This window comes from Pinus tabuliformis, chromosome 6, assembly GCF_031772625.1.
Source record: "Pinus tabuliformis cultivar Carrire ecotype Pingquan chromosome 6, CPIR1, whole genome shotgun sequence".
Taxonomy (NCBI): Eukaryota; Viridiplantae; Streptophyta; class Pinopsida; order Pinales; family Pinaceae; genus Pinus; species Pinus tabuliformis.
The window spans coordinates 1,401,411,469-1,401,435,820 of NC_142292.1; the positions used below are offsets into that span (position 1 = coordinate 1,401,411,469).

The following is a 24,352-nucleotide window of genomic DNA, read 5'->3' on the forward strand; positions in this document are numbered from 1 at the left end:
TGGCCTACTTCTAGATCTCCTCTTGGACACAATCACTCCAAAACCCCTCGCATCCTAGTAGGTTTTCTCTACCATTGATAACATCAGTAAAGTTTTCTCATGACTTGGGAAAACCCAACAACGCAAAATTGACTAGGTCTCTATTCAAGAATGTCTCCCCAACTCCAGCTAACTCGTCCCTCAATTGGGTGAATCTTGTGAGATATGAGACCACAGACTCAAACTTCGTCGTCTTGATGTTTCTGAGTTTGTCTCTAAGTACCAACTTCCTAGCCCCACTCGAACCCTGGTACAAGGTTATGATAACTATCCACATAGCCTCAGTTGTCTTCTTGGATAAGTGAGATCTAATGTGATCCTTGACTACAAGGATAATTCTTCTAGCCTTTGCGTCTTTATTATGTTGGGCCAATTGCTAGCAGTCTGTTGGTTGGGCTAGTGAACTGTCCACAAACTCCCAAACTCCTTACTCCTCTTGCACTACACCAACCCTCTCCCTCCAAGAGCAGAAGTTTGAGGCCCTATCAAGGCGGTCCTCAAATCTCAGCCCCAAATACACCATACCGCAATTCAATTTGCTCAAATACCCTTGCGCAGAGCTGCTTCAAGGAAACCCTTGCACAAGTCAACTTCTAGAAAACCCTAGGTCATGTTGGCAAAAACCCTAGCGCAACCCCTAAACTGAATTACACCTTTTAACCTGCTCCTAAAGAAGCAAGCACATTTTGTCGTCTTCAATCAAAGGTTGAGCTTTGTTATTGTTACAGCTCAAGCCTCAAACTAGCAAGGGACCTAAAAGGGCCTCCTAAAGGGACAATTGCTAGGTCAAGGGCAACAATGGAGACTTAGCCCACTATCACCTCAGCTAAGACTCCCAACTTTTTATAGACTTTCACCGATGGGAGGAGACCTGGTATATGGAAAGTCACTTATAAAGGATCAATCAAGAAATGGATGTGAAGTGGACCTTAATGATCATTTTCCTAGGAGGAGGTTAAGAATGGAGCTTGCTTACTCTTCAAGCAGGGTACAAAGCTTTCTAGGAGAAGGAGGTGAGGATTTACAGGTGACGTTTAAGGAATATGTCTTGTAAAGGAGTATCGCAATCCCTAAAAATCCTTAGTAAACTTGATCTCCCAATTGGTTCTTGAAGAATTAACTTCTCAAAGATATGAGACTACACAGGACCAAAGGGATTAAAGAATTTCAATGAAAAGCAATGCAAGGATCCCAAAGAGGCTACTAGCCTAAGGGAAACCAAGGGCAAGAATTGGGAGAGATGGAGTCATGGAAGATTGCATTTGGATTGATCTCCACTTGTCAAGGAGGCCTAAAAGACAACTTCTTTGGGCATTAGGGCTTAATGGAAGTAGCTTTAATGTCATTTATACTTTGTTCAACAATATTTGGTGACTTATCAAGGTAAGGATGTCTCTAGGAACATTCATGCATTCAAAAATAGCCCAATCATGATACAACACTATTTAGAGATTCAATTTCCACAATTTTGTTCCAAGAAAAGGAACAAATTAACCCTAGGATAGCGAAAATCCCAATATCAAGAATGCAGCAACATAAAGAATCAAAATAGCATTAAAATGTTACCATGTAAGAAGAATATATCCAATCACCAAGATATTTCAATCATAGAAGCTCCAAGATAAAGAAGAATAACCAAACATCAAAATTCATCCATTCATCCAAAAGGTCTCAACCTCAAAAGATAGCAAAAATCTTACAAGAAGATATGACACAATCCAAGTGATGATCTAAAACGAATTCATGTCTCTCCTATTTATATACTCAATAGGAGTTCAAATTACCTAATTTGAGCCTCCATTAGCCCATCAACTAAAATAATGTGCAAATAACTATCTATTGGTGACAAGCCCACCAAACTAGCTCATAAATAAAATAATAAGCCTCCCAAGAGGTCGGATAATCATGGATGCATGTCGTTGGGCCTTCTAAGAGAGCCTGATGAAGTCCATAAGTGTCAAAATGATGAGTTGGACTTCCAAAAGTAACGGAAAAGGGGTTGGCCCCTTGTTCTCCAGATAATAAACCTGTGGTGCTCCCAATGGTTGTGAGGGCACACGTGACCTTATGGGTTTCCAAGTAAGTTGAAAGTGCATGTAGACCATCTGTAAGGGCTCAGTGATGGTGTAATTGATGCCACACCATTCCACAAGTCTTGTGTCATCTGCCAAGTGCATGGTACATTTGTGGGGTTGGCTGAGCAAAAGTGAATCAGGTGCATCTTCCTCGTCCAATAGGTGAATCTCAAGCAATCTTTAAGCATCTTTGGGGATCCATGGAGTGTTGTCTACTACTGTAGAGTTCCATGGCTCTCAGTGCACACCTTATATGTGCCAATGTAGCCCTCTAGAGGGTTAGGACTCCTTACAGGGAGACCAAACCCAAGATGGAGGCCACTTGCAATCTCACATAAGATCCAACATGTCCCCTAGCATTCCAGTAAAACAAGTCATCAAAGAAATCGAGTAAAAGTGCTTACAAACCATGGACCACAAGTGGGGAATTCAGAATGGCATGGCCTTCCATAATGGGCTTTGGCATGTGCTAACGTCTCCAATCTCCAAATGGGGTTAACAAAGTATCCCATTAGGTGGTTTCTACTCCTAAAGGGGATAATATGTTCAAGGTACATCCTTTAAAAGGTGGTGGCATGTGATGAAGAGATGAGTAGAGTAGGAAATGTGAAGGGGCATCCCTGGGCCACATGTTGGGGTACAAAGGTAGCTAGCAAGAGGGAAGCCCACAATTGGGTGTATAATGTATAAGAGGGAGCAATCATGGTACATGAGGTGCCCCGGCCTTGATTTTTCCACCCTTCTTTATATGCCTCTTGCCTTTCATGATTTTTCTTTAATTAATTGCTCAAATCTCAAGGGATAAGAGCATGATGTGTGAAATATAGCAGTGGGTACCCCCTTTTAAGGTAGGGCGATTCATTGCCCACCAGGAGTTGGGACAATCATGGGTTCCTATATGATGAAGGAGGCTCATAAAATGTGTAGGAACCAAGGTGATGGCCATTATGATGGGTTAGAGCTCGCGTATTTCCTTTTGGCCATGTGCTAAATGTGTTTATCCCGAGCATCTTTTGCATTTTTCCTTTTTAGCTGCATCAACCTCCTGGGCATCATTCCAAGCCTGACCCAAGATGTGGGCAAGGGAAAGGGAAAAGCTAGCCCTATGAGGACCCAAGTGGGAGAAATGATGAATGGGGTAATAATGAGTGGAAAAGGAGTAATGTATATGGATGAGGAAGCCGAACCACACAACCAAAATCAGGGTTTCCCTTGTAATACCATCCCTAAAGCTGAAGGGTTAGTAAAAGAGATCCCACGAGACTAGAATCCAAGGTTAACACACAAAAGGGGTCTGGGGACGAGCACAGACATAGCCTATTCTTTCCGCCGAATCCCCCCATTAATCCATGCCCAGAAGTGTCCATGATAAGCAAACTACAATACTCCATTACCAAATGAAAAGGCATACCTGTAGGTTCATGAGGCCCACCTTCAAACATACAATCATGGCAGATGGGTGAGGGACCACATGGATGGCTCAAGTGGCAGAGAAATGTCACAATGAGCTAGTTGGTGGCTACAAGGGGTTGCTGGCTACTGACTGAGGACCATCTTGGAGAAAAAATTTATCCTAGGGATATCACCCACAAAATGGTGGGTTGCAGTTACCATTTTAGTTTTTTTAAACCCAACAACTAATTTAACGAAATTCCAAAAATGAAAGAGTTGAACCTCTAGTTTCAAAAGCATTTATCAAATATACTGAGTTTCCTAACCAATGTTGTGAACATCAACATCGAAATAAAATCGACAACGGTCTGGAAAACCAAAAAATCATAAAAATCAAGAAAATACCGATAAAAATTGGCAAACATCGACAAATCAAGATACCATCAAAATATCAATAAAAATCGACAAACATCGGCTAGGCCAAAAAATCATGATTTCGAGATAAAATTAGGATGTTATTGAGATGTTCACAACACTGGTCCTAACTGAATCTAAAACAAACTTGAAGACAAAAGCAAACAATAAAAACAATACACTATAAAGTTACCTAGGAAACCCCAACTAGGGAAAACCTGCCAACTTGCGTGTTGTTATTATGCTTCAGCAAAATGTTCAAAAAAATATTACAAGAAAGAGGGAATACTTCCCTTCACTCAGCAAATCCCTCAACACAAACTGATTTGCGCCCTTCTCTTCCTCTCAGCATGGTTGCACACTGTACAAAAATTCATACAAGGCCGCACAGCGTGAGTACGGCCCCTCTACACAACTGATATCGGCATGGCTAAAGATGAACGATGATTGAAAATTTTGAGGTTGTCTAACCTCTCTTTCTTGCCCTAGTTGTGTTGAATTGAAAACCCTAAGCGTTGAACACACAAGTTGTCTAGTGCATAATGATCTTAGTTTGTGCCCTTTTCCTCCTTTGAAGTCGACCTAGGCCCACCATCTCCACGAGTGGTTGAGATTAGACCTCAATGGATGGCTGAGGTCACTTCAATTTTTTACTAAGAAAATTAAATTTTCCTAAGCCAAAACAATGGGATAAAGTGTAAATTGTGCCTTTCGCCCACCTGTGGCTCTTCCTGCTAAATTTAGTGCACCTTTAAATTTAGCTAAACCCTTCCTCTTCTAACTCCATTTAACATATCTTGACAAAAATTTCAAGCACTTCAACTTTTAAGGTCGTGTTATTTGTGTTTTACTCATCGATATCATGAAATTACGAGCAAAATAAAATGTTTTAAAAGATGAAATATTAAAATGTAGAGATAGCACATTGTCTATTGAGAAGCGGGCATTAGGGAGTGTTACCCACCAAAATGGGTAACCCCCTAGGAGAACTTTTCTCCTATCTTCGATAGCCAACAACCTTAAACATTAGCTTAACAATGATGATATGGCAGCTCTAGCACCATCTACACCAATCACTACACCTCTCACCATCCGGCATTCCTCTTGGATGAAGGTGGGCTACCACTCAACAAGTACTTCAATCATTTTGCAATTGAGTGCTTTTACTTAAATGTTTTGGGCACTTAGTATGGATAAAGGGGTTATGTAGATGATTAATCGATCTCAATAGTAAATCTACTCTCTCTCCTTACCAAGGGGGTTAATTCTTAGCCCTAGTCCAATGGGACCTCCCCTAAGGCCTTAGGGTAATAGGAGGGACGCTACTTGGAAGACCCGAATTAAAATTGTATGCTCACTCTCCCTTTATCGTACTTGACACTTTCCACATCACATTATAAGCCATTGATACCATCTCCATTCTTCAAGTCTAACTTGTCATTGGTTCATTGGGATTTGGCACTCTCTTACCGCATTCGTGAGTAGGGCTAGAAAAAATTTCCCTAGAGGTTGATGCAGCTAAAAGAATGGAAGAGAAAAATATTTGCCACAATGAAAGAAAAAGAAAATCAAAACACAAAATATAGTCAAGACATAAGTTATTGCATGGGCAAAATCTTAGCATGAACTCCACCCTCCTCATTACCCATCACCATGTTCCTAAGCATTTGATGCTCCATTTCATCAAAGGGAACCCTTGCATGTTCCAACCTTGATGAGCGATAAAATACCTCATCTTAAGGGGTAAATTGAATGCTATATCATAAAGAGCAGGCTTTGATCCTTGAGTTATGCACCAAAATACAAAGCATTATCAAAAAGAATTAAAAGGCACACCAAAAGGGTGGAAGAAGCAAGTTGATCAAGGTAACTCATGCATCCACGATTGCTCCTCCATCACATTTATACACTCAAGATGTGGACTCCCGTTAGTTGGTCCCCTAACCATGGCACTTGGGCCATGAAGTCTTTCCCCTCCATTGCCACTCACTTACACTGACACCTATTGATTAAGGGGCTAACCTTGGAAATGCCACCTACCCTTGGGGGCTAGAAGCACCTCAGAGGGTTGATTACTTTTCCATCCCTACAAAGGTAGGGAACACCTTTAAGGGACTTGGTATAGTTAGATATTTGAAGGTGATCGTAGTTTGAATTATTGATATTCCCTTAACACTTAAGTATGCTCCAATTAGATGCATCTATGATCTTAGTCTCTAATGAATGGTTGCTTTCACTTGAGTTTGAGTTAGTTTTGGTAGGTAATCCAGAGTAGCAGAGGCCTTAAGAGCACCCCACTCCACATGATACCCATGCCATATACTACATTCCAAAGAGCATGATGACTTAGCAAATGCAGTGTTGCCTACGTTTGGCAAAGTGTTGGGACTTTTGATGACTTGAGCAATTGATATACATTCTAGAGCACCTCCAAGAGCCAAAACATTGGGCTTCTCTTGCCTAGCATGGAGGATTCTTGATGATGTACCAGTGGACCCAACATGCCCCCAAGTTGGCCTTGACACTACTTGATGGGCATGCCATGATCCAAGGCCTGGTTGAGGATGGTCACCCTTAGGATGATTGCGGAGGGTTGGTTGTGCCTAACGAAGCCCTAACGCTAGAGAAAAGAGGCACCACGTTGCTCACTTGACACCCATGGAGATGACATGTGGCACCCACCACTGTATTTTGGACACTTAGACTACTTTAATGCAAGATTTGGGGATTTTCCTTAAATGGAGAATTATCATGATGTTGAAAAATCTAGGGCATTAGCATTAAGTGATTTATCTTCTATTAATGACTGCTTGTGAATGTTTTTTACTTCTTTAGATTGGGATCTTCTTCTTCTTAGATTATTAGTGTTCTTCTTCATCAAACAGTAACCAATGCATGAACATAAATAAACAAGAAACACAAAATGTAGGCTATTAACCAGGGCCAAAACCTCTCATTCTTTGAGAGGAAAACCAACACAAATTCTTCTTTTAGAGATTCCAATTGACGAATACCAAGACCAAGACCCTTGACCTATTAGCCTCTCTAAGACCAAGACACGAGTCGTATTCCTCCTTTTCCATTTATTCTCTCTCTTTTCCTTCTACTTTCCTTCAACAATAGTACCAAATCATAGTCACACCGAGACCTTCTTCAAGCAATAACCACGAGACCTAGTCACATACTTATCACGTTCTTCCTAAGGGTCACTCATCTTTTCTTAGGTGTAAGAAAGAGACTATGTCGAGGCCTTTGTTAACACCAAGACAATGAGGAGACATTACTGTAATATCACCGAAATTTCATCTACCTTTCTATGCTCCAATCCACATTGTAATCTTCTACAATTATACTGAGATTATGTGCATGCTTATCTGAGCTTCTTCCTGAATTTGTCATTGTAACTTCTCAACCTGTTACTGCAATGGTTTACCAAATTTTTGAGAGTGATCCGAACTTATCTTCACTGCCATTGCCCTTCCGAAACCAGAGAGAGACATATGAACTTCTAACTGTAATTGACATTCGAAAATCTCATAGTATTCTCATATTTTTCTGTGTATAATTTGAAGAGCTTTCGCTTGTATATATAGTAGTTCATCCTATAAATAAGCCAACATGTTCATCTGAATAGGTGTGTCTTTATTTGGAGAGCTGACATGAATTCTTCACTTCAAGAGAGGGACTTGTGCTTGTCGTTGGAGGGCTTCATAGACATATATATATTTGACACATGCTCAAGAAGAGCTCTTCATACATGACATTGACTCTTTGACACTAATGAAAAATCCTAAGACTCCTAATGCGAGCCACTAACAAATAAAATCTCTTGCTCATAAAACCCATGAAGCAAGCCTTATAATAATAATTTTATTTTCTTCTTTACATCATTTACAAAAGTCACAATTACATGTCATTATGAATACCAAACCTAGTTACACTTTTCAACACTCCCTGTTAATTAGGGAGGTAATCATAATGGTACTTGGTCATTCTCAATCTAAAGAATTTCTCGTAAGAAGAGTCGAATCGATAACCCATCTGTATAGCATCATATCAACCAACATTACAACATAGCAAGGCCTTGACTAACAGCTCTATCCACATGATCAGAGCATAATGTTGACGAGACCATTGATCGATAGACACCATATCATTGTCTCTCAAGGTACATAATCCACCCGGATGCTCATCGAGTATGACCACCTTTGGATTGTACTTATCTTGGATAGCTAGTCCTCAAATAATATAGGGCCACGACTACTCTTATCTTAGATGCCCTCTCTCATCCTCAAAGAATATCATATGCCAGATGATTACCCAATCCTCCATTTTGTCTTCCCAGGTGAAGACCAAAATGATGTGTCTATCTCTCCCTCTTAATTAGGGAGGACATATCAATTCCAATAAAGGAATGTACCCAAGCTCCCTCTTGGCTTAGGAATTTCCAAGTTTCTTCCAAGAAATAAACTTGTTTTCAGGCTCCCTCTTAATTAGGGGCCTACAGCAACTCCTCAACCAGCGACTTGAACAACTCCTTCCTTCGATGTCATTAATTTATTTGTCAAGGAGTCTTCATCTTTTGGGGCTTCTTCATAGGGCACAAACCATCCATCACTTTCATCAATGAAACAGTCATGTCATCATTCCTTTCATCCAAAAGTGATCCATCAGTCTACATCTGGTCTTGCTTCATGTCATGCTTCCTTCTTCATGTTGTCTTCTTCAGAAGGATCTTACATCCTTCTACATGGTCCTCTAGGAAGACATCCACAGTTCTTCCCTTGGCAGTGCTGCATAAGCCCATCCAAATACTTCTTCAAAATAAGAAATGAACACTTAAATCAGACTTACCTTTGTGATGGTCTTTCATCATGACATCTTCCTATAGGTATCAACATCCTCCATACATGTTGACACATCTCCCAAAGACATCCATTGTCAAGGGTCTCCATCTTTTCCAAACTTCCATCAGAGTCTTCATATCTTTCCGAGAGATTTCTTAGTCAAATCTTCTTGGTCTTTCGGATGTTGATTGCCTTTACCATGGTTGCATATCTCATGATCTCTTCCTTCCTTTCTTCACACATTTCATTCCCAAGAGCTTCCATTCAGAGTTCCTCAATTGTAGTCAACCACCTCATACTTCATATGAGGGCATATTAAGTTGATTTCATCTAGTGTGATCCGTGCCTTCCAACAACCTTTCATAGGAGGAGATTCCTTTTCCTTGATCATGCTTCTCAAGATAAAGCAATAATCCATGTTACCTGCAACCATACATCATGACTTTATAATATTGAATACAAGCATACATATGTCATTTATCTTTAGGTCATTTAGGCGTCTTTCAGTGGCTTCCTTGATTGAAAAGAGCTTCAACCCCTTGATCTGCTTCATCTCTTATGTCATCATACAATCATCCCATGAATTTCACAAGTTGGAGTTCTTGATGAAACATTTACATTCACTTTAGATCTTCCACTCTAGATTGGTGAACCTTCCAATGAAGATTCCATCAATGAGTCTTGAGGATCTTGCATATCCTTATCCAGCAAATGTTACCTTTTTATGTATGATGAGCCTTGTTCTGGATGACTTCTTCCTTTCCTTTAGTTTCCAATGAGGTTCTCAAGAGTTATATCCTTCATAATTGACTATCAAACATCCTTCATGTTTCCTATGGTGATGTCACAACCTCTTCTAATGCTTTTCCTCTTCCTTGGACTTCCTTCTTTCAGCTTTCTCCACCTCTTCGATGAAATGGACTTCTTCTCTATCTTCCTTGTTATTGCCCTACTTGAGCATAGGACAATCTTTCCTAAAATGCTCATAGCATTGAATCTTAGCTATGTTCTTCTTTTCCTTTCGATAAATGTCTGAATACTTTTTGCCCTCAACCTGTCTTCTTCTATCTTGCATAGAAACCACAAGTTGTTGAAAGAGATAGCCTTCTTATCCTCATGGACATTTGTTACCTTGTTCTTTAGTTAGTGCATTTAAAACAATGATGATTATCTCCTTATCATCTCTCCCAGATCTTGCAGGTGAGATCTTATGAAGATATCCTTTCATCCTTTGATACCTTCAATTTTGTGTAGATCGGATCTAAGTGATATGACCTTTCTTTATCGCATCTTTGGAGAATAATTCTACCAATTTATCATATATCTCTTTGATGTCTCCAATCTTGCTATATAGGGATGAGGGGACCTTTGACTGATTTCATAAGAATCCCTTGAGCCCTTTGATCCCTTTCCATGTATTCAAAGGAGACCTTTCCATTGATATGTTCAATGACTTCACTTTCTTCGAGGGCTATGTTTATCCTCCTTTTCCATAGAAGGAAGTTTGATGACCCAGCCAGCTTATAGATCTCCTTGCAAAACGAAGTCATTTTACCAAATTTGGTTATAGAATGAAAGATACTTACTTGACAAATGAAAATTAAATCTTCAACTTGAACACTTTGATGGTGATTGAAGAATGTATTAGTGCCCCTTTTGGATGATCTACTTCCAAATGAAAATCCCTTCTTCAATAAAGGAGATTGCTCCTTTTACGATATCAACGCCTTTAGATCTAACTTCCTTTGTTGATGGTGATTGATGAGGATGTTTTGATGCTTCCTCAGATGATCTTCTTCAAGGATAAGAAGGGGATCCCCGCTGCAATGATAAGGAGCTTGTCTTATAGCTTTTGAAGATAATGAAAATGCCTTCTCACCTTCAAGATACTTTGACTTCCTTAGTAGTGAATGAGTGCAAATCATAAATGCTTCTAGGGTTTCGACTTTCTCCAAGATGATGTGATCTTCGTCTTTAAAGTACTTCAAGCTATCTTGCTTTGTAGATAACTTGATGAGGGCCTTTGTGGTTTTTTGATGATGACTGTAGGATCCAACACATTTGTTGGTGTAGACTTCTAGCTACTTTGATTTGTAGACCAATTTGCCTTGAGTAGTAATAAGGCTTTGGCCTTGATTGTTTTGATTGATGATCGCAAGACTTCTTCTCAAGTAGACCTTCTTCTTTGATCTAGGGTTTGATTCTTCAATGTAGATCTTTAAACTTTTGCTTTGATATCCTTGAGTGTCTCTTTGATTACATGCCCTTTTCTTGATCCAGGTGGATGTTGGTGGCCACCCACCAACCCATTTGGACCCCCACCTGTCTCTTTCAGTCTTTTCAGTTTCCTAAATTGTAGCACAGTTTACTATTTTTAGCAGTTTTCAGGTCCTGAACTTCTGGAGCCGTTTTGAGGCCCTATGGGTCCATGGACCTATGTTGCCTCCCAAAGTGGTAGTACTCGGATAGATCTTTCTAACGAGCTATCGTACGCGTCAAACAGAGATCGTATGCCAAAGTTACGACCCCGGGAAATTGATGTAACAATTTACCCAAACGGGGCCCACAATTTGGCGTTTCATCTTCTAGGGTTAGGTTTCGGGATGTGAAGGGTTTTCCATTTTTTCTCAACAATAAATAGGCATTCGAGCCTCATTGTAATACAGTTCAGAGGCATGTAGCCACCACATCTCTTCTCAGAGATAAATCGCCCTAGCTGGTTTATTTCCACTTCTGGTTGTAAGCATATTTCAGTATTTTCCATTAATGAAATGAAGTATTATTTCCGCTGCATCTCTGCGTTTATGGTTATTGCATCTCTGTATTTATGGTTATCTCTGTAATCTATTGCATTCCTGTTTAAATCTGGATCAGTGGTATCAAAGCGGTCTGCTTTTTCTCTGTTTTTCTTTGCATGTCCCCAACGAGGTCGGGATATAAGGAGTTAGGGCTTGAACTGGTCGAACCTTTGCAAGACCAGCCTCGCAAATCCCGACGGCCTCCCATGGCGGATGAGAAGAAAGACGAGGGCGCAGGAGATCCTATCAAAATCTTGCTCGAAGAAGCGCTCGAGCGGCAAAGGAACGCGATGATGGATAGCTTTGCGCAGATCCTTCAACGGCTACCCAGAGGCGACGCATCGACTTCCAACAGCGACTCTGGAAACGCCACACCATTTAAGGTACAAGTTAATTTTGAAATCCCCATCTTCGAGGGTCAAATAGACACAGATGCCGTAGATAAATGGTTAAATCTGCTAGATGGGTATTTTTCTGTTCACGAATTTTCAAGTCGGGAAAAGATTGTTTTCGCTCTTCTCAAAGCAGCCCCCCACGTCAAGGACTGGTGGGAAACCTACTGCGAGCAGAAGGATGAAAGTACAGGCTCACTATTTTCAGCCGCACCCACTTGGAATGACTTCCGGGATGCCATCAAGGAGCAGTACTACCCTGTCGGAAGCTACGAGGACAAATACATCAAATGGACCACATTGCGGCAGGGACGAGACCAAGATGTGCCGGAGTTCACAAACATTTTTCATACCCTTCGCACACAGTTGGGTATCAAAGATTCTGAGCTGCATCTGGTACTCAAATACCGCGGCTGCCTACACAGATACATCCAGGAAGAGATGGGGTTCTTGAACATCCCCTCACTCGGCACAACATACCGATACGCTGTCAAAATCGAGCAAAAGTTCAAACAAAAGAAGCGAGACTTTGGATCTGCAAATCCGAAGCCCAAAGGACAAAGCCAAGGTGGGGTGACCGAGGACAACCCGTCGAAGCCGCAAGAAAAGAACAACACCACGAAGCCGGAGAAGGACACAGGAAAGTGGTGTGAGTTCCACAAGAGTCCCACTCATAACACAAGTGAGTGTCGGACCAAGCAGTCGCTGGTGGCTGAGTTGAAGGCTTCTGAATCAGATGCATGTTCTGATCCTGAGCCAGAACCCGACAAGGGGAATGGCAAAGGGAAGCAGATCATTGATGCGGATCCCAGTGCCACTGTTGCCACCGCCAAGATCCAGAAAGATGAGCCTGAAAATCCAGAGGAAGGGGAGCGTCTTTTCCACTCACAGATGTGGGTGAAGGGTTCGCCGCTACAATTCATTATCGATAGTGATAGCCAAAAGAACCTCGTTTCAGCAGAGGTCGTGAAGCGGTTGGGCCTACCGACTACACCACACCCACAGCCGTACAGTATCAGGTGGCTTCATGAAGGACGAGATCTCAAAGTTCACCAGCAGTGTCGCCTCCCCTACAGCATCAAGCCCTTCACAGACGAGGTATTGTGTGATGTTACACCTCTGGATGTTTGTGATGTACTATTAGGCCAACCATACTTGTGGAGGCGACATGCTGTGTATGAGTCTAGGCCTCGTGCTGTCATTATTTCTTTGAATAATTCATTATACAGGATACCGCAGGTAGCCCCACCTACTGCCACATCCTTGATCACTACCAAGAAAGGCAGCAAGCTCATATCACAGACCAGGAAATTCATCTGTCTGGTTCACTCCCAAAATAAGGGGAAGATCGTTGCTACATCCATGACCCCTGCAAAGGGTTCCTCCACGCAGCAGCAGCAACAAAGGGATACGGTCATGACAGAACACAAGAACAACTTCTCCTCACCCACAGGGGTACCACATAAGTTTCATGTGGGCAACAAAGTTTGGTTACATCTGCAGAAAGAACGCCTTACAAGAGCCCATCAGAAGCTCCAACCACTCTGACAGGGTCCTCACAGCAGTACCAAGGCTATGGGCAACAATGCTTTGAAGCACAACATTCCTCCATTCCTTCGCTTGCACCGAGTATTCAATGTGGACCATCGTCAACCATGCTTTCCACCATTTCTGGACACATCAGAGATTGCAAAACAGCTCACCAGAGAACCAACTCAACAGAAGCTTCCTCATCTCAGGGAGGAACTCAACGCAATGGGGACCATTGCTTCCTAAGGGGGGAGGAATGATCCAGGTGGATGTTGGTGGCCACCCACCAACCCATTTGGACCCCCACAACTGTCTCTTTCAGTCTTTTTAGTTTCCTAAATTGTAGCACAGTTTACTATTTTTAGCAGTTTTTCGGGTCCTGAAGCCGTTTTGAGGCCCTAAACGACGTTTTTTTGGGAATCTGGGGCAACATGGGTCCATGGACCCATGTTGCCTCCCAAAGTGGTAGTACTCGGATAGATCTTTCTAACGAGCTATCGTACGCGTCAAACGAAGATCGTATGCCAAAGTTACGACCCCGGGAAATTGATGTACCAATTTACCCAAACGGGGCCCACAATTTGGCGTTTCATCTTCTAGGGTTAGGTTTCGGGATGTGAAGGGTTTTCCATTGTTTCTCAACAATAAATAGGCATTCAAGCCTCATTGTAATACAATTCAAAACAGTTCAGAGGCATGTAGCCACCACATCTCTTCTCAGAGATAAGCTACCATCACCCTAGCTGGTTTATTTCCACTTCTGGTTGTAAGCATATTTCAGTATTTTCCATTAATGAAATGAAGTATTATTTCCGCTGCATCTTTGTGTATATGGTTATCTCTGTAATTTGTTGCGTTCCTGTTTAAATCCGGATCATTTCTTGACTTTGACACCTTAGCTCTAATACCGTGTTGAGAAATCTAGGGCATTAGCATTAGGTGATTTATCTTCTATTAGTGACTGCTTGTGAATGCTTTTTACTTCGTTAGATTAGATTCTTCTTCTTCTTAGATTATTAGTGTTCTTATTCATCAAACAGTAACAAATACATGAACATAAATAGACAAGAGACACAAAATGTAGGCTATCAGCCAAGGCCAAAACCTCTCACTCTTTGAGAAGAAAACCCACAAATTCTTCTTATAGAGATTCCAATTGACGAATACCAAGACCAAGACCCTTGACCTATCAGCCTCTCCAAGACCAAGACACAAGTCCTCTTCCTCCTTTCCCATTTATTCTCTCTATGCCTTCTACTCTCCTTCAACGGTGGTACCGAATCACAGTGACAGCAAGACCTTCTGCATGCAATAACCCCGAGACCTAGTCACATGCTTGTGACCTTCTTCCTTAGTGTCAACGATCTTTTCTTAGGTGTGAGATAAAGAGTATGCCAGGGCCTTTGCTATGATACAATGCTAAGACAGTGAGGAGACATTATTGTAGTCTCACCGAAATTTCATCTACCTTTCTCTGCTTCAATCCGCATTGTAATCTTCTGCAATTATACTGAGATTATGTGCATTCTTATCTAAGCTTCTTCTTGAACTTGTCACTGTAACTTCTCAACTTGTTACTGCAATGGATTACCGAATTTCAGAGAGTGATCCGAACTTATCTTCACAGCCACTACCCTTTTGAAACCACAAAGAGGCATCTAAACTTCTAACTGTAATTAACATTCGAAAATCTCCGAGATATTCTTGGATTTTTCTGTGTATAATGCGAAGAGCCTGCCCTTGTATATATAGTAGTCCGTCCTATAAATAAGCCGACATGTTCATCTAAATAAGTATGTCTTTATTTGGAGAGCCGACATGAATTCTTCACTTCATTTGGAGGCCGCCTTCAAGAGAGGGACTTGTGCTTGTCATTGGAGGGCTTTATAGACATATATATTTGACACATGCTCAAGAAGAGCTCTTCATACATGACATTGACTCTTTGACTCTAATGTAAATCCTAAGGTTCTCAATGGAAGCCACTAATAAATAAAATATCTTGCTCATGAAACCCATGAAGCAAGCCTCACAAAATAATTTTATTTTCTTCTTTACATCATTTACAAAAGTCACAATTACATGTCATTATGAAGACAAAACCTAGTTACACTTTTCAACACATGATGCTTGGAGACATTTTCAGCCTTGACTTTGGCTTGATGAATCATTTGGAGCCCTAAGAGGAATGACATCATCACCTTTTTGGGTCTACAGCTCACATGTGTAGGCATATCTAGGCATATTTAGTTGTAAAGCTAGTGGGTTGGCTTATGACCCTAATTCATTTTTTGTTCACTCAAAATCAAACTTCATGGCATTTAGTTAGAAATTAAAAAAAAAAGACCTCATATAAATAGAAAGTCACCTATTTCATTTAGTTCATCATCACTTGTGGACAACTCGACCTCTCTTGGAGATTTCGACCTAGCTATTGTAACTTTGCTACTTTGTGGAGATGTGATCTTTTGTGGATATTTGGCTATTGGAGACTGTGCTTCTTGTGGAAATGTCATTTTGGAATAAATAAGGCTTATTCTTGGATATCTTGTAAGTACTTTTTGTTGAATAAATTTCATGATTATTACATGTAATGAATATTGCTAGGGTTTCTGTTTTCTATGTCTAAATGATTATGTTTATATGAAATGCTTGGCAATTTTGCATGCTTTAATTTCATATCCTTGTACTTCCCTAGAGAACCTCCTAGAATGCCTTTCTCTAGTAAATTTATCCATTCATAAAGTGATAATTAGGGTTAGCAAATGAAAACCTAAGGGTTGGGGTTTGATATTTCCATGCTCAAAATCCCTAAGACTCCATCATCCAAGTAGATAGAAAACATTGGCATCCATATTGGTGATCAAAACCATAAAACTTTACCTTTTTCTCTCTCTCCTAAAATCTTGGCCCTTGCAGGCAAGCTGCTAGGGTAAGTGTTTCAGGCAGAATTCAAATATGACATGAGCATTGCGCTATTTGGAAGTCATTCCACTTTGTCAAACCTTGAAACATCAAAATATAGCAATTTGCATGGTTGAAAGTGCTTCCCTTCGTTGACATCATCAACCCTAAGCAATTATAGGGCTGCAAAAACCCTAATTTTGCATTAAAGCTTCAACTTAGAGATATTTAAAGGTTTGTTGCTCCTATTGTTAATCATACCTTTCTAGCAAACATTTTCTCTCCTCTTGTATGCTTAGTTGTGCTATTGTTGAATTGTATATTGAAAACCCAACGTCACTAACATCAAGGTACATAGAGGGCTTGGTGCTCTTAATTAAATGCTAGTTCGATACCCTCATACACGACAAAATCAAATGCAAACATTGCAATCCCCTAAATCATGAAATCTTGAAGAACTATTAAGTCTGTTGGATTTGGAGTGAGATCTAAAATTCTACCCTCCATATGAAATCCAAAGAGGTCGAAACCTCTCTCAAACATCCTGATTCATTTCATGGTCATCTTAAAAATTTAATTAAAAGGATAAAAATGAAAGATTAAAAAGAATATCACTTTTACTTTAAGAAATTAAAGTTACCTTGAATTACATAGCAATAGTAGGGCCATAGGCTTGAATATTAGGCACCTATTTTGGGCTAGTGCCCAACTAAAGGCAAAAATTAAAAGAAAATAAACAAACAAACCTCACTTGTTGCATTCTATGTGGCTTTACCAAACCAGTATCAAACTAGCAAGTTTAGTGAAAATGGTGATTCAGTGCCAAATCAGTCGGTCCCGTTACAAAACCAAGTTGTTCAATATCAAACCAACCAAAAATGGTTCGAGTCATTGGTCCAAATCAATTTTTGCCTCAAAACAGTCGGACCATTCAATTCAGACCAATTCAGTCTGATCCTAATAACACTGCCCCTTGGTCAAAGTCCTTTATGGCTTCAAGATATCATAAGCCCAATCCTGCAAAGACCTCATCAATCCCTTCTAATGAGAGACATTCAGCATCATACTAAGCTCGGCTTTGACCACAATCTATTCATTTGTGGATATGTATTGGAGCTCTACTGCTCCTCTTTTCATAATGTCTCGGATGACATGACCCAACCATGTCTTTCTTGCTTCCGAAGCCATACTACTTCATGACTTGTGATATTCCTACAAAGACTCACTTCACTTTGTGAGACATATCTCAAACCACATCCAATTGTACAACATAGGTACCACATGCTTTGTTGTCATCCACTATACATGCCTCGACTCAACTAGTTTAAGATGTTCACTGTAGAGCAAATATCTAACCTAGCGTTAACTAGGTACATCACAAATCCAATCAATTGCATGTGCATCATGGGATTCACCAAATTTGAATTCCCAACCCAAAGAAATAGTGTATCTGCCAAAATCCTTCATTTTAATCTCTGAGGCAAAACTCCCTCTGACACTGAAGCAGGTTTTCTTGTGGTAGTCTTGATTGCTCCCACTGTCACATAAGTAAATCCTCTTGCCACTATTACTCCCTCTATCATGTAAGTAAACCCTCTTGCCACTATTGCTCCCTCTGTCATGCAAGCAAGTCCTTCTGTTGAAGTTGTAAGCAAGTCCCTCTGTTGTTGCTCCCTTTATTGCGTAAACAAGTCTATGGTCTCCTCTGGGAAGACACACTGCTCCTAGAGACCTTCTTTCTTTGAGCACCTAGTCTGGCAATCTCAATCCCATGACATCTTCTTGGAAGACTGCTCCTTCCACTTTGCTCGACTATCAGTTCCCTTGGAACTGGAAGCTCCTCCTATTGTCAGACATGGTCCTAAATGTTAATCTGTGCAATTTCTTCCAAACATTCTTAAGAATATGACCATCTACGATGGTAGCAAAAATCTTCTCATAGACTATAGTCCACTCCCTCTTACTAAGAAAATAGGAAAACCCTCCTGTCACAACCTTACTACTTCTTGATGCTGCCACCTATGAAATGGAAATCTTAGCAATGGGCCTAGGAAAACCCTCTTGTCACAACCTTACCTTATATCTGTACAATTTCTTCCAAACATTCTTAAGAATATGACCATCTACGATGGTAGCAAAAATCTTCTCATAGTCGACTCCCTCTTACTAGGAAAATAGGAAAACCCCTATCACAACCTTACCTTGTACTTCTTGATGCTGCCACCTATGAAATGGAAATCTTCGCAATGGGCCTGTTTTTACGTGAATTTGTCAAAAATGAAAAGACAAGAGACTGAAAATAATAATAATCAAGGGTGAGAAGAATCCTCATCTTTTAATTTAAGAAGAAACAGTTGAGAATTGAAGGGATTTGTCAATTTGTCAAAAATGAAAAGACAAGAGGCTGAAAATAATAATAATCAAGGGTGAGGAATACTTATCTTTTAATTTAAGAAGAAACAGTTGAGAATTGAAGGGATTTGTCAATTCCTTGACAAATCTAAAGGAAAAAATCTTTTGACTTCTTTTCAGGTGGTTGCTCATCATCATCATTATCAAAATTGGCAATTGATGCATGCTACTATTCCTTCCTTTTTCTTTCAAGACAACTGGATGCATAGTGTCCAAAATTTTGATAAGAGAAACACTTCACTTTTGACATGTCCTTCTTCTTCTTATCTTGAGAAGGAGCAAGTCTTCTACCTAAATTCTTTTTGCAAAATCTTCCAAATTCATTTTTGTCAAATTTTCCAAATTTCCTTCTTCCCTTTCCTTTTCTAGTACGAATTGCAAGGGCTTGTGTTTCTTCATTCTGGAGTTTGTGAGTTATTTCTGGACAATAATCTTCATTCTTCTTGAACACAATCAGTCAATAGCTCATCAAATGCGGGTAGTTTTGATCATGCACAGATTCCTTGAATAAATGGCTCCCATGAGGGAGGAAATCCATTGAGAGTAATTGAAACAAGTGTGTCTCCAATGGCTACAAGATCGTCTCTAAATTGTGAGATATTCATAAGATACAAGACAACAAAATCTGATTTAGTCATTGTGATATTACGGAGACAAATTTTCAAGGCTAACTTCCTATTGATATTGTTGCTTGCATACAATTTCACCATATTGGTATTGTTGCTTGCATACAATTTCACCAAAGCATCAGATACTGCCTTGGCGATATTTAATTGAGCTACATGAGGAATCAAGTGATATTTTATGGAATCCACCAAGATTCTCTTGGCCTTAGCTTCATTGTTCTTATATTTGGCTCTCTTCAGCTCCCTCTGGCTCTCAAATGACACAATCCACATGATCCTGAAGTTCATTCTCTTCCAAAGTAAGTATTCTAGTATTCCAAGAGTTGAAATTGATGGCTGCTCTTTCAACAAAATTTTGATTCCATGTTGAGTTTTCTAAGAGAATTAATAATAGAATCTGATTTTCTGATCTAATAATTACTTCCTAAAGATTGCCAATCAATTTATCTTATGTCATTTACATCATTAAGCAATTATACACAGAAAATATCTACACTAATGCAAAGAAAAACAGTAGGATCATAAGGAGACAACCGTGCACTATAGAGACAACAAATATACCCTGGAAAAACACAACCTTGGGAAAAACCCAGCAACTCTTCTTCTAGGAGAAATTTGTTCTTCAACAAAAATTTACAATTCCAAAAGTATTCTATGAATTTGTGCCACAAATCCAAGTCCAAGATACTAATCAAACCATGTCAAATACCAACTAGTCAATGTTGGTCAAACCTCCAAAGAATAGAGAATTCAACATTGGTCAAAGATCACAAATCCGACCTAAGGTCAAGCTCAAACCTTTAGTCAACTATAGTTGATTGTCCTTCAATTTTGTGTTCAAAATCCAAATTCTCTACAGTAAAACGTGGACAGAATCTCAGTGAAAGTTAGTCTGATTCTCAGTCAAAGTTAGCAGGTCAAAACTCAGTATCAGAAATAGAAGAGATATGTCATACTTCAAATTGGTTCAAAGGAGGAGGTCAACCTGTTATTTTATACTAGGTCAAATGGGAGATTTTTGACCAAAAGTCACACCCATTCATGGTGGGGCCAACTTGACCATTTGGGGCCTACCTAAAGCCCAAAAAATACAAATTTTATTTTTTCATTTCCATAATTTTCTTTGGCCGACTTGGGAGGCCTTTTGGAATGCAGAGATACCCCCAATGCTACAAAAATCAACATAAATCACGGTATGTTCACTACAAAAATCAACATAAATCACGGTATGTTCACTTCAAAATGTCGCCAAAATGCAGCTATGTTGAAAGCTACTCTAATCAATTTTACCTTTGCCTTGGTCTTTTGGAATGCAGGGATACCCCCAATGCTACAAAAATCAACATAAATCATGGGATGTTCACTTCAAAATGTCGCCAAAATGCAGCTATGTTGAAAGCTAATCTAATCAATTTTACCTTTGCCTTGGTATTTTCAAGTCGTACTGATATATCCATGTATCTATAAAAACCTTGGATTTCAATAAAGTTCAAAGGAAACAAAAGTGAACAGCATCAAGGTGCAAGCCCTATCCATGTATCTATAAAAACCTTGGATTTCAATAAAGTTCAAAGGAAACAAAAGTGAGCAGCATCAAGGTGCAAGCCCTCAAATGGATGTCTTACCAACTAAGCATCCCGCCTTTCTTTATTACTAGCAGTTTTGATGTTATCGACAAATAAGTGTAACAGTGTAACTATCTTGCCGTGTGCCCATGTTTATATGGTTTGAGCATTAATTCATGGTATGTTCACTCCAAAATGTGGGAAAAATGCTACTAAGGTGAAAATACTCTAATCAAATTTGTTTTTGCCTCAAGTATTTTCAAGCCATGCTGACATTGTAGAATTTCCTTGAAATTACGCTACTGCTTGTATGAACAAATCTGAAACTAATTTGTATCACCAAGACACAGAATTTCTCTACTCTTTTGCAGAGGAATAGAACAAATTAAACACAATGACATGATAGCAAAACAATGCAATATTTTCTAGGGAACCCAACTAGGAAAACCCTCTGCTAGCTATAGAAATTTTATAGACAAAGTTTGAGCAAACAGAATTATCACAAAGCAAATTGTTTCTCTAAAGAACAAGCTTGTTCTCCCTACTAATTCTTAGTAGGGACCCTTCTTGCAAGAACCATGTCCTTAGCTCCTAAATCCTTGAGCTGGCCCTAGAAATTTCCTCCTATTTCCTAGTGCATACCAACAAGAATTTCCTCTGCCAAACACTTGATATAAGCCTCTCCTTCATGCTCTTCCTAGCTATGCTAGGTCACACACACAAAATCATGCTCTCTATTGTCTTGTCTCACAACCTTGTGCTCACACAATACAATTTGACCTCCTTCTAAGTAATTTGACCCATCTATATCTGGCAAATTTATTTTTGGAACTCCAACTTGTGATTGGCTAGTTAACTGAGTCTAACACATGTAACTCGTCCTAGCCACAAATAACCTTTGAGACTGTCACTTGTCCTTTTCCACCTCTAACTCACACTAGGAGACAAACATAAAACAACTGAGCCTCCAACTATACACATGAGTTAAACTGCTGCATGAACTTGTCCTAACCTTTTAAGAACCCATCCTAACTTATAAGAACTTGTGCATGCTAAAGGACTGCTTGATTTTCAACAAACATATACTATTTCACCTCCCTACCCGCATTCAATTTCCACAGTGACATGTTGAGCTCATATCAAGTTTATTGTTGTAATGGCTTCAAGCCCTGTTGTTGATAGGCCTTTGCCTTGAAGATTCTAGGGTTTACCTTTGATACTATCCTCAAAACAATAGGCAGTACTGAGTAGTTTTCTCAGGCTTCGTAACTTGAAAAAATACCATCTTGCCTTGTGTCCATGTTTATGTAGTTTGAGCATTAAGCCGTGGTAGTTTCCCTTCATAACGTAGGAAAAATGCTACTATATTGAAAACTATTCTAATCAATATGGCCTTTGCCTTTGGTAATTTCAAGCCATGCTGACATATGGTATCTGCCATGTGTCCATGTTTATGTAGTTCAAACATTAAATCATGGTATGTTCACTTCAGAATGTAGGAACAATGCTACTATGTCAAAAACTACTCTAATCAAAATTGATTTTGTCTCTGGTATTTTTAAGCCCCAATAATATATTATTTCTATTTATAATATGGGTTGAGATGAAGTTCGAAAAAACCAAAAGTGAAAAAACTTCCTACAAAGCATCAAATAGCAAGCCGCAATTGCTACGATCCCATTGTGAGTCCCACTTAACCTCTCCCTAGGATCACTAACATCACAGTCTACGCCTACTATGAGCCATTATTCAATGCAGAATGATACTAGAGTAAAATTATTCAATAGTGTGACATTAGAGTAAATATAAGTTAACATACCTGATGCTTTGAACTGGACGGTGTCAAGCAATTCATTAAATAAAATTGACCAAAACTCAGTTTTTTCTGCTTTCTTATAGTCGTCAATCATAACCTTCTAATTTATAATACATTGGTTTCAGTTTAATCTCTACAAATATTTAATGAAATACTCTCGGAAACATCTGATTGATACGAAAATGCACCAAGTCCAGGCAAAATAAGTAGCAAAATTGCACGGACTTGCAAGAAAATGAACAGGCTTGACGGGACAGACATTGAGAAATTTGACTAAAACTCTGCATATTTCCAGTCTTTCTTACAGTAGCCAATCATTCTCTTTGAAATTTACAGTTCATTACTTTCATTTGATTGAAACTCTCCATAATTCCTTCTTTCTTGCAGTAGTTGATCATTACCTTTAGAATTTACAATGCAATGTTTTCATTTAACGAAATTCTATCGGAAACATTAGATACATGCAAGAAGGCAAGCGAATTAAGCCGCGAAACATAGACTTCATAAAAAAGAGAAACACACTGACCTCTTTAGAAGAAGAAGCCGCACTCTGCTTGAGCTTGCGCTTAGCTTCTGTTTTACTGTCGTTTATTTCCACGTCTGTGTCATCCTCGTAGGTTTTGCTCTTAACTCGCCGGGATTCAACACACTGACGTACTGGCCTTTTCCTCTTGCCGAGACTCTCTTGAATTGGTTCGGGATTATCGAGCTTATCTTCATCGGAGACTTTGCCTGCAGCCGAGACTTCCAACACCAATTTTCCGTCCTTGTTGATCACTTCAAAGCTGGATTGTTTCATGCGCACTCTCTTCCCCGGCGGCTTCCCCACAGATTCGACCCCAGAGCCAGGAGGAGGACGTTCCGGACTGCGGTCGCAATTACTCATACCTCCGGCTTTGGGAGGATTCGTATTTGCCTGGGCCTTTATTTTTGCCGCTGCTTTTTCGTCCAGAAATCCAACGAGGGTTTTGAAGCCCGCCATGGGAAGAAGTTCGTTTAAGCGGATCTGCAACTAACCCTCCATTTCACTCAGTTGTGATTACCAACAATAACTGACTAAATGGCAATTAGTTAAGACCCCTAGTCTCCACCGTCAGATGTCGACCTGGTCGGACAGTGAGGGCTGTTCTAGTGTAATAATAACAGTAAAATTGGAATTTTCCTTCGAAGGCTTTTCCCCGCCAAAAATTGCCAGAAACAGATTACACGGTCATTTGATATGATCAGCTCCCTCACATTGGTCTCAGGTTCGATTCCTACTGAAGCAAAATCAAGGGGTCGGAATCATCCCACCCACCGATATTTATACATTGTGTGGAAATAGTATAGTAACTTGTGCATTTGGTGATTGAAAGAAGTCTTGACGGGTGTCGATACAGAAATGAATTTATGTTTTTGACTTTCTTTTATTATTTTTAAATGAATTTATGTTTTTTATAATTTTAAAATAAATTTATTTTGTAGTGGGTAGAGGGATCATGATTTATGGGGAGTTTTGAATTAACAAATACAATAATTATATCGGCAAATACACTTGATATG

At 39.7% G+C, this 24,352-nt stretch overlaps 1 protein-coding gene across 3 annotated transcripts in view; it reads right to left on the minus strand.

Annotated features, from left to right (window-relative positions):
- LOC149263897 (P-loop containing nucleoside triphosphate hydrolases superfamily protein) overlaps positions 1–24,112 on the minus strand; it is a 238,444-nt gene extending 214,332 nt beyond the window's left edge. For all 3 annotated transcript variants that reach the window (XM_089426807.1, XM_089426810.1, XM_089426803.1), the window contains exon 1: positions 23,337–24,112. In XM_089426807.1, coding sequence (XP_089282933.1) covers positions 23,337–23,792 — 456 coding nt within the window. In that variant the 5' untranslated portion in view covers positions 23,793–24,112. The remainder of the gene's footprint in view (positions 1–23,336) is intronic.
- Between the last annotated feature and the right edge of the window lie 240 nt (positions 24,113–24,352).